The sequence below is a fragment of the Dichomitus squalens genome (assembly GCF_000275845.1).
Source record: "Dichomitus squalens LYAD-421 SS1 unplaced genomic scaffold DICSQscaffold_46, whole genome shotgun sequence".
NCBI classification, from domain to species: Eukaryota; Fungi; Basidiomycota; class Agaricomycetes; order Polyporales; family Polyporaceae; genus Dichomitus; species Dichomitus squalens.
In genome coordinates this window covers 110953-121141 of record NW_006766928.1, presented here as the reverse complement: position 1 = coordinate 121141, position 10189 = coordinate 110953, and the positions used below count along the sequence as shown (strand labels likewise).

General features: G+C 53.7%; 4 protein-coding genes across 4 annotated transcripts; 1 reads left to right on the top strand and 3 right to left on the bottom strand.

The window, feature by feature from the left end:
* Positions 1 to 447: 447 nt before the first annotated feature.
* Positions 448 to 1456, bottom strand: DICSQDRAFT_173437 (uncharacterized protein; the record flags this gene model as incomplete). The annotated part of the gene is made up of 4 exons (XM_007369257.1): positions 448 to 696; positions 752 to 827; positions 885 to 947; positions 1011 to 1456. 4 exons carry the CDS (start codon positions 1454 to 1456, stop codon positions 448 to 450), a joined length of 834 nt encoding a protein of 277 aa, XP_007369319.1.
* A 415-nt stretch (positions 1457 to 1871) lies between these two features.
* Positions 1872 to 5325, bottom strand: DICSQDRAFT_163167 (uncharacterized protein). The gene is made up of 13 exons (XM_007369256.1): positions 4341 to 5325; positions 4213 to 4275; positions 4089 to 4158; positions 3760 to 4036; positions 3677 to 3701; positions 3479 to 3567; positions 3336 to 3425; positions 3239 to 3277; positions 3166 to 3186; positions 2866 to 3113; positions 2596 to 2793; positions 2435 to 2526; positions 1872 to 2368 (listed from the first exon to the last, which is right to left on the bottom strand). The coding sequence occupies exons 1-13, from the start codon at positions 4823 to 4825 to the stop codon at positions 1996 to 1998; spliced, it is 2070 nt and encodes a 689-aa protein (XP_007369318.1). The 5' UTR covers positions 4826 to 5325; the 3' UTR covers positions 1872 to 1995.
* A 1361-nt stretch (positions 5326 to 6686) lies between these two features.
* DICSQDRAFT_149446 (uncharacterized protein) lies at positions 6687 to 7489 on the top strand (the record flags this gene model as incomplete). Its single annotated transcript, XM_007369255.1, has 3 exons — positions 6687 to 6704; positions 6773 to 7248; positions 7273 to 7489. 3 exons carry the CDS (start codon positions 6687 to 6689, stop codon positions 7487 to 7489), a joined length of 711 nt encoding a protein of 236 aa, XP_007369317.1.
* A 96-nt stretch (positions 7490 to 7585) lies between these two features.
* On the bottom strand, positions 7586 to 10008 carry DICSQDRAFT_163166 (PIN domain-like protein). Its single transcript, XM_007369254.1, has 6 exons — positions 9664 to 10008; positions 9549 to 9611; positions 9336 to 9498; positions 8939 to 9275; positions 8151 to 8887; positions 7586 to 8093 (listed from the first exon to the last, which is right to left on the bottom strand). The coding sequence occupies exons 1-6, from the start codon at positions 9702 to 9704 to the stop codon at positions 7614 to 7616; spliced, it is 1821 nt and encodes a 606-aa protein (XP_007369316.1). The 5' UTR covers positions 9705 to 10008; the 3' UTR covers positions 7586 to 7613.
* Positions 10009 to 10189: the final 181 nt, after the last annotated feature.

Here is a 10189-nt window from a genome sequence, read left to right as displayed (position 1 = left end):
GCTGTAGTCGCTTATGTAGTATGTTTACCATATTTGGGACTCTCTGCTCGTGTACTATAGCTAATGCTTCCGGACTCTTCTGGTACTGTCTAGGACAATCCGTACTACTCCAGAACGGTCTAGACAGGTCTATGCCTTACTCATCTGTTACTCATCCTATGGTGCGATACGTCGCAATTCTTTCACCATCGTATTATTCATCGCACTATGGTACATGTGACTAACCACTCTTCAATTAGTCATGGACACTTCACTGTAGTATATAAGGACTTCAGATTGCGTCCTCCCTCTTCAGTCTTTCCTTACTGACTGAAGAGTGAGTACTTCGTTACCTTTACCTCTAACTTGTAGTTACTTACTTAACCTTTGTAGTCTTGCTTCGACTCTAGGTACAGTTCGTTGCTGCAATATAGTCTTTCCTTACTGACTGAAGATCTTGCTTCGACTCTAGTCGGATCTAATCCTTGTCTTCACAGCCCCGAGTTTATCAATCCAAAATGTAGTCTCCTTCCTAGCATTCACGATGTAGTAGCATCCGAGGGTGTTCCCGTCTTCATCTACGGACAGCTCTAATCCGATCTCCATGTCTTCTGGTGAAACAAGCTGCTTCACGAGTTCCTCCTCAATAAGAGTGACGGCTTTTTCGATCTGTTTGAGATACATGGTGTTGAACAACCACGTACACGTATAGAAGTTCTTCCAAGGACGTGAGTATGACACAACTCATCCTGTGACATAGTGATGACCATACATAGTAGCGGAAATATTGATTGCCTTCAGGATGGACGTATTGCACCCATCCCTTGCCGAGGACCTCCAACTCCGATCTAGAAGATTGTCAGAACAGGATACGAAAGCCGATCAATAAATCTGCTAAGAAGTACCTAACAGCGATTGCATTCCTCGCAGGAATCTCCAGAATTGGTGTCTCCATGGGGGTGAGGTCCCTGAGGCCACTCAAATGAGTCCGTAATGCGAGCATGATCACAGGTTGGGATACCTCGACGTACAGCTTTTTGCGACGCTCGTATCTCATGCGATTCATGAATGTCGGGGGAGCAGCAGCTAGATAAACAGGGTTTCCCTCTTCTCTCGGGTGAATCACTGGTCTACTAGCCGTATTCGATCCAAGCTCGGTAATGTACAGGCCGGGTTGCACGTCAGTCGGCGGCGGGAAGGTGGGGGAAGGTGTCTTCGCCTGGCCGACAGATGCGGTGATGGGCGGAGGAATTGAAGCGGAGGATGAGGGAATGTCTGAGGCGCTTGTGCGTTCTGGCTCAAGCGTGGCGTTTGGAGAGTCAACTGAAGATACCCGGCAAGATGAAGTTAGGCGATGTAGTGTCGTGGCCAAGTCAGAGGGGTCAAGGCCGCGTGGCACTGTTGTGTTTGAGACGCCAATGGCGGGTGTAAGTGCGTGCCCCACAGAGCCGGTAACTTGAATGTGTCTTTCCGCCATTGCAGGAATGAGATGTGGTGGCAGTAGTGAATACAGGAACGGGGCCACGCCTATCTCAACTCGTGTACTTATACTCAGGGGACACGCGTCTTGGCGCAAGGGGACAGTGGACCGCACTCCGAGACCCCTGATATCGATACCTTACTAATATAGAGTGCAAGGAGAACCCTGGCACACGTTCCCTGGCCATGGGAAGGCGTTCGCATCATGGAACAAGCCACTGGCAGGCGGCGCTAAAGGACCGTGCGAGAGGGCCCGGACCGGAGACTCGCCAGTCTCTTGAACATCCACCCGACGCAGTCCGAAAGGGTCATAGTAGAGACGATAGATAGAGGAGAATTACTGAGTTTGCTTCGTTCGTACGAAGACATGTGGTATCGTGCCGTTAGATGGTACAAGTATACAAGGATCCGGTGTTTGGATGATCCATGAGGGCGGCACAGGACACACGACCGTAGATTCTTATGGGGTGGTCGAGAGAGATGACAATAGACACACGGCGGATGGCCAGCATCACATGCGTTATCACTGATACCTTGTTAAACAGCGTCGTCAGAGCCGTAAGACAACGTGCGAAGACCAATATCGCCCGGCGTATCGACGGGGTCAGGACCCGACCACCGTGACTTCTTGCGAGGAGAAAGCGGCCCAGAAAGGATCGTCATAGCCCGCTGAGACAGGGTGCGAAAGCTCGTCGCCATCCGCACAGGCGCCTTCTTGACCAGCTTGTGCATCCGCCTCATCTTCGCCGACAGCGTCGAGATGCCCTGCTGCGCCTGCCATTCGCCGTTGTGGACGATCCAAGCGATAAGGAGAGTGCAGACCCCAATGACCACGCAGACCGCGACCCGGGTAGCTAGGCTCGTGCCCCAGAGGCAGAGCCAAATGATGGCGACGAGGAACGTCAGCACCCTGCGTGTGGCCGATAGTTAGCATCGGATCTCCCCCAGCGGTAAGGGGGTAGGCCTCGATACTCACCCCCAGGCGAAGAACGCGGTCGGGATGCTGAACAAGATAGCGAGCACTTCCATGCCTTTCTTCGAGCCCGCACGAGCGTCGAGGTACGCAGCCTGTGCGCAAGGAAGTGACGGTAAGCATGAGCCCATCTCATGGGCTGCATGACGAGGATGTACACATACCGCAGCTTCGGCGTAACGGTGCATGGTCTCCCGATGCTGCCGGGCGAGGATGGTGCAGGCAACAATGTTTCCGATCGTTAGCATGGTCGAAATATAACTGACGATCTGACCCATGCTGCGATTCGGGACGACGAGGCCATTGTTGTCGACGCTTTGTATAGCCAGGAACCCCACATTCGCAGAGAGGATCACGGTCGACTACACGCAGCTTGCGGTCAGATATAATGCGGGATAGTTGTACTGAGGCTGCAATGACGATCGGCAACGTACCGGAGTGATAGATGCTGCCCAGTCGCTTTGGAGCTCTCCAATGAAGGTTTTCCAATGATCGTAATTGACTTTTGAGTCCACCCAGGTAATGCTCAACCGATCATAGTAGATTTGCGGCGTCCAGAAGAATATCCATGAGAACATCCTGAACCAGAGGTGTCGATCGTGATGTGTCTCCAGGTACACGCTCCTATCGGAGTCGAGTTGGGCGTATCGCTCGCCATGATATCGGATGAACCGTTCCTGAACTGTGCGCAGCCGTCAGTTTGAACCCCTCAGGCGCAATGCGGTCTAGCGTACAAACGATTGCCAACAGTCGACCTGCGATCCGTCAGCTCTGTTAGTCACACAGATATGTACCTCTGCGACTCACCTACGATAACGACGTACTGGGGTCGCGCTGCCCTATTGGCTGGAAATAATCGAGATGAGCGACAAAAAGAGATGCAGCACGAGGTGCATCCACGCACGTTCTATTGAGATCTCCTTGAGGGTCTGGACAAGGCGATGTGCATCCTCTAGGTTGTACGGCGCAGTAGACGACTTGGAGGTCTGCTTGTCTAACGCGAAACGATCAGAATAAGCGGAAGTGAATTTGATCATTGTGGCCCACCGAACATGAAGTAGTTGAGATCACTCTTCAAGCCCTCCACTGTCTCAGCAGAGAGTTCGCGGTCGTGAGGGAACATATACACGTGGGTCCTAGTGTCCGACGTGAGTCCAAACTGAAAAAACTTCAGCGGAGACGTGAGCTGACTGATGTCGTAAACCGTGAAGGGAGATCTCACCTGAGGCGCGATGGACAATATACCAATAGCTTACTGCGGTCGCGTAACCTGGATGAAAGGAGGCAATAGTTCAGCACTGAAAGATTCACATTCACAGTAAGCATACCCAGGTGCTCCTTCCCAAGAATCTTCACCGTATCGGTGTCGGATAGGAAGCTGGCAGCAATTGGAGAGAGCCAAAACGTATCCTCCTTCCTAGTATCAACGATGTAGTAGCATCCGAGGATATCCCCATCTTCATCCACGGACAGCTCCAAGCCAATCTCAATGTCGTCTTTGGAGACATCATGATGTCTCATGAGCTCGTCCTGGATCAGGACCATTGCTTTCTCGATCTGTACGAGATTTGTCTTGTCGAACAGCCAAGTGTTCGTATAGAAGTTCTTCACAAACCATGAGTATGGCACGCTCCGTCCTGAGGAGAATAGACCATACCTGATATCTGAAGTATCGACTGCCTTCAGGGTGGACATATTGCCTCCACCCTTTGCCCAGAACCTCTGGCCTGGTAGATACTTAGATTGGTACGCTGAAGGCCCACACATGTGACGTGACATACCTAGCAGGGATGGCGTTCTTCGCAGGAATCTGGGTAATCGGCGCCTCCAATTTCGTCAAGTCGCTGACATATGCTGAGTAAGTCGCTACTGCGAGCTACATCTCAAGATGTGAGGCAAGTCGACGTACAGCATTTCGCGGCGCTGATATCTCAGATTGGAGCAGAATGTTGCAGGGACGGGGGCGAGATAAACTTTCTTCTCCACCTCCTTTGGGTCGAGCTCTAGTAGGTCGGCTGTGATGGCACCGGGCTCGGCGGTGTAGGGGCCCGAGATATATGTCGGCCCTGGAGTACTGGGCTGCGCCATCGCCTGGCCACAGGAGAGCGTGATAGACGAAGCATGCGAAGCAGATGATGATGGACGCTCCGAACCCCCTGGACATGCGGCCTCGGGTGTGTCGTCTAGGAACACTGATGATACTCGGCGAGCTGGAGATGGGGGACGATGCCTAGTAATGGGAAGGTCGAAGGGGTTCGGGCGTTCTTCCAGGCCAGTCGCACGAATGGCCAGGGTTGAGACTGACGCATGCTCTTCGGAAGCGATGACTTGGATAGCTGGAAGGTGTTCCGCCTCCATTGTAGGACCCGCAGAGGGGGTGGCGGCAGTGGACATGATGTGGTCCTCGGATAGGCGCACGTCTACTCGTATACTTGGACTATAAACTCACGTCTTGACGGCGAATGGCGGCCGGCAAGCGGCCCGAAGACCTATTCCACAGCCTCGACAGCCACGAGGAGGGAAGGCTGTAGGACAGCGCCCCCAGACGACAGGCCGTCCTGAACCGGAGGGCCAACGCATTGGACGACCGCAGATCCTCTTCCGGGTACCACGGAGCTCGTGGTAACTGCCATCGATAACCCTAGCCTGATGCTGTAAAAGGAACTTCTTTCATTTGAGCTTCCATTCCTCACGTACCGTGGTGCGTAGGGGTGAGTGCTGGCCAGGAGCCCGCACTTCCAAATCGTCGTATTCGTGCAATACTGCATGTCTCGCTTGCTTCCGGTCCAGCGGGACAGCCTGGGGACCGCAGCTCGAGTGGAAATGAGCGCGATCCACAATCGGCCTCGAGGCTGACGGTGCCTCAGCGTTTCCGCAGAGGTCAAGAAGGCCACGTTACAAGCCTGGAACATCGATAGAAGAGACAGAAGGTGGTCGTGGGGAAAGAAAGGGTCCGGGCGCACAGTCTGCACTCTGCAGACCGGCGTCGATTTGTAGCATGTTCCCACGCAGTCTTCTCCGAACGCTCCGACGGTCAATATTCAATATCATACACTACCAATCTACCTCTTGAATCTCGCTTTTGCGCACCAATGTCTCTGACTTCACTAACAGGTTCAAGCATGCATAGAAGCCGATGAAATAAGAATACTCAGATACAGATATGCCAGCCATGGTGGTACAGGGACTGGAAGCAACCTGCGCACCACAAAACATGCATCGCCCAGGGCGGATAGGGCCCACAATCAAGAGAAACCGGGAGGTGCAGGAAGAACCCGCGCTCCCTGTTCCGAACAAACACGAGCGATGTCGTCCGTGTGTGCCAGGGCGATAACGGCGGTAATGCTTGCACTATAGACATTCGGCAGACGTCTAAGAACACCTGAGGGATTTGAGTGAATTCATGAGTGCGATTTCGACAGGTGACTTTTGAGGGGGTCAACTCACTGGCAGCGTCCCGCCCTACCATCTTACAAGCTTCTTCATGCGGGAAATATTGCTGTTCGCGAGCGACTACACACCTCGTTCTGACTGGAAATCACCATCGCGGATAATTCCGGCAACAAGAATTGCGGATACGATTGTCGTGACCGCAATTACGACTCTGGTGGAAACAGTTTCAGGCTAAGTACCGCCATCAAGAAAGACAATAACCTAAATCGGGGAGCGAAGTCAGCTTGCTAGGGAAATATACAGAGAACGCTATGATACTGACGCCCAAAGGATGAACGCCGTTGGTATACTGTAAACGATGGCAAGGTTCTCGATCCCCAGTCTATCTGACGCTCGCGGAACAAGGTGTTTGATCTATCAAGCAGAATGCAAATGCAAAAGGTACGATGCATATGTAGGCATTGAATGAGCATAATTCTTGGGTGAACTCACAGGGTCTTCGGCATAGATATACATGTTTGGCCGATGCCGCCGTGTGAGGATAGTACAGGCAATTATGTTTCCGAGGGCCAGTAGGATCGATATGTAACTGAAAATTTGCGCGTAGCCCCGGGAGGCATCTTCATGATTGACGCCTTGAATTGCGAGGAAACCCGTGTCCGCCGAGAGGATGATAGTCGACTACCAAGACGTGTTGTGATAGCAGAGTTGAATTTAGGCATCACATGAAAACACTCAGCGCACAGGGATTATTGAAATTGCCCAATCACCTTGCAGTGTGCGGACAAAGCGAGTCCAGGGATCGTCGTTGACCTTGTTGTCCAACCATATGATACTCAGCTGTTCGAAGTAGACGGGGAGCATGAAGAAGAATATCCATGTGAATATTCTGAATAATAATGAGCGTCGTCGGTGTTCCTCTTCAAAAACACTTCTATCTGACTCAAGTCGAGTCGCCCTGAGACGTTCGTCTTCGACCTCGGCATCCGCAAGGACTGGGCCGCGCTCGAACCCGGCCTGCGTGCAGAGTACAGCAAGATCGGCGCGGACATGCTGGTCCCCGAGGACGTCGCAGACGCACTTCGCAAGGGGCACCTCGAAGCCGCTCACGTCACCTACTCCAGCATCTCCCATGCGCATTTCGACCACATCGGCGACCCGGCCCTCTTCCCGAACGCGACGTACCTCCTTGGGAGCGAGGCGCAGACGCTGCTCGATCCGGAAACGAGGGACCTCGGGATCAAGCTGCTCAACGCGCTTCCAGAGGACCGCACGAAGTTCCTTGACCTCGCGAGCGCGCCTGCCCTCGGGCCGTTCCCGCACACTCTCGATTTCTATAAGGACGGCAGCCTGCACGTCGTCGACGCCCCGGGGCACCTCCCCGGACACATCAACGTGCTAGCGCGTACGTCCGCGTACGGGGAGTGGATCTAGCTTGCTGGGGACAGCGCGCATGACTGGCAGATCATCACGGGGGAGGGGAAGATTGCGACCAAGCCGATATGCGCCCATGTCAACAAGGAGCAGGCAGAGGTGCACATAGGGCGGATCAGGGAGCTGCAGGAAAACCCGAGGGTGAGGGTGCTGCTCGCGCACGACAGGCCGTGGTATGAGCAGAACAAGGGCGGGAATGCTTACTGGCCTGGGGAGATCAAGTCGCTGTAGCTGGCTGGAGTGTTTGCCTTTCTCGAAGGCCACGCATATTTAGCTAATAACTTACGCGTGGCACTACAAATACACGATGAATTGAGTGTTGCTTCAGATGTTATGTATTTTATATGACGAGAGGCTACACAGCCGCGGGATTGTCAGCGAAGTAGTTGCCAGAGAGCGCCTGCGAGTAGTCTGCATCATCCATAGCAAATCTCCGAAGGCCACACCGATCCAGGATGTCCATTACCTCGACCTCGTCAACCTGACCCTGCTGGAAGACAGTTTCGTCCGGAGGCGGAGGCAGCGTTTGGAACACCTTGCGCGCCAGCGAGATCTGCTCGAGGTACATCCCAACGGGCATCCGCAGCGGATACTTGCTCTCCTGCTCAAGGATGCGCTCGATCGAGCCGTGCTGGCGCATGAATGCGAGCGCGCGTGCGGGGCCGATGTTCTTGATCCGCTGCGAGAAGTCCGTGCCGAGCAAAAGGGCGAAGTCGACGAAGCGAGTCTGGTCGAGCCCGAGAGCTGCGCGGACTTCGTCGGGGTGGACCACGAAGAGGGGATCTTGGCTGCTGGCTATGTTACGGAGCAGCGGGGCGTCGTAGACAAGTACGTCCTGCACCGACAGACAGATGAGCTCGAGAAATAGGACAATCGCAATCGGCTGAAATACCATGTCCTCGCTGGCAACGTAGTCAGCGTAGCCATTGACGACGAGAGAGGCGGCTAAGGCTTCGCCCTCGAAAGCACTAATGGACTCGACGCAAGGAATTCCCATAGCACGTAGAATCTGCCTGCTCTCGGAGTACGTGCTTTGCGTGGGCGCGTAAGTGCGCCGCTGATAGGATTCGGAGAGAACGCTGCTCTTCGCTTCCAAGTCCTCGGCATATCTAGTGATGGATTCTGGGAGGTCGTCCGAAGTCAAGGACTCGGCAAGCATGTCCCAGAGCTTGCCTTCTTCTTCCATAAGACTTTGTTGGCTCTTCGATAGAGCATACTCTACCAGAGCGGCTTGAGTGTCCCGATCCAGGTCGACGGTAGGGCGTATAATCGATGATTCCACCTCCACAGCAGGTGGAATGTTCTCGTCTGGCTCTATTTCAGAAGGGTTGGTTGAGGATTCCTCTGTGGCAGGTGGCTGCCTAATAGGATCGTTTCCCGCCATCCCAGCAGCAGAGTCCAGCTCCACTGCAGAAGGACTATCTGAAGGTTCCACCCTCACGGCAGTCGGCTGTGAAGTGGAAGGCGGTTGTGGAGTGGAAGGCGGTTGGGTCAAGGACTCGAGCTTCGGCACACTGGCCCAATACTGGGAGACCATTCGCAGAAGACGCGTGGCAAGTCCCGGTTTCTTGACCTCCTGAGGCGGGGCTTCAGGATGTCGCTGTAGGTATGTTCGTGTACTGTCGAGGCCTTCAATCATGTCATGAATCAATAGACTAAGCCGATGACAACGCGATTTACCTCGAGGTGTGGACTCCGGTTGCGATTTCTCCGGTATGGCACGAGAGATTGGGGAACTCGCCGATGTCTCCGTCTTCGAAGGCCGCTGTTCGAAGGTGGAATCAAGGACGTCAGTGTTTGCCACTGTCCCGGATGGAGGTGTAACAATGGGGTGTGCTGGCAGCTTCGAGACATCCATCAGTATTTTGAAGTCTGCCAGCTCTCGCTCGCGCTTCCCCGGATCAGACGAACGCCACTCTCGTAAAGAAGTAGAGAGAAGACGCAATCTGTGCAAGCGATCGGATTCGAACAGGCCTCGTGCGGCTGTTAGTCGTCGCTCTTGACGGCGTCGCTCGACCTACGGACATGCTCGCCTTGTCACTGGAAGTGCGAAAGAGGGTGACTCCATGCTACGTACCTCGGGTTCCTTAGCCACGCTACGCAACCCTCCATCAAAGACACAGATAGCTTGGACGTTATGTTCTTTCAGGGAGCGTGCTAGGCGATACCAGGACAGCACATGCCGGTACTGTTGTGGCATAGGGGCGTAGTGGAAGCGTTGGGTAATGAGGGTACCATCGCTGACCGAGGTGTCAGTACCACGCGCGCGCAGATGGCAAATAGAACGCACATAACAATTCTCTTCCCATCTAATGCACTGAGCCGCTGTGGAAGATAATGAATCACCTGCGGACTACGAGGGATGATCTGAGTCTGCTGTTCATGAGGTTGAACGCGCCACTGACCAAGTCTTTTCCAAAAAGGGTCTGAGCCCTTGAACACCCATCCACCAGAAACCGTACGATCCAGCTAGCAAGCACAATCTTCAGCCGCGTCGGGTCCCGAGAGATCCATACAGTGTGTTACAGCAAGCGGAGTGGGACGAAGCGGCGGTCGTTTGGTTGAGGTAAAGACCGGATGACGACACGGAGCGCTTTTCCGTCTAGGTCTGTTTCAACCGCTGAACGGACTGGGACACCAACTGGGCTGGTCGGGGCCCATAAGACAGCCGGACTTGGCCCCTTCCTCTGGCGCAGTCAGGCATGTAGGTGTTTCAATACACGCAGCAGAGTAGTGCGTGTACGGACAAGACATTCACACCGTCATTAGGGGAGCACGGAAACTTGCACCTTCATTGAGGAACTATAGTAGGCATAGCTGGAATGCGCTCTGCTATATCTCCCTCGATTTCTGTAGTTCGATAAATGACTCGCTAATGTAGCAGTAGAACAGTAAATGCATGGAAGCTGAATATAATAAAACACAGCACGA

What these genes read in the sequence shown, in the direction of transcription:
- DICSQDRAFT_163167 (XM_007369256.1), bottom strand. Translation starts at nt 4,825, where the DNA reads ATGTCCACTGCCGCCACCCCCTCTGCGGGTCCTACAATGGAGGCGGAA. An exon ending in AAGAACGCCATCCCTGCTAG is followed by an intron (nt 4,159 to 4,212) that starts GTATGTCACGTC and finishes AGTATCTACCAG; the next exon opens with GCCAGAGGTTCTGGGCAAAG. An exon ending in GGGCAGCATCTATCACTCCG is followed by an intron (nt 2,794 to 2,865) that starts GTACGTTGCCGA and finishes AGCTGCGTGTAG; the next exon opens with TCGACCGTGATCCTCTCTGC.
- DICSQDRAFT_163166 (XM_007369254.1), bottom strand. Translation starts at nt 9,704, where the DNA reads ATGGGTGTTCAAGGGCTCAGACCCTTTTTGGAAAAGACTTG. An exon ending in ACCGGAGTCCACACCTCGAG is followed by an intron (nt 8,888 to 8,938) that starts GTAAATCGCGTT and finishes ACATGATTGAAG; the next exon opens with GCCTCGACAGTACACGAACA. An exon ending in ACGTTGCCAGCGAGGACATG is followed by an intron (nt 8,094 to 8,150) that starts GTATTTCAGCCG and finishes CTGTCGGTGCAG; the next exon opens with GACGTACTTGTCTACGACGC.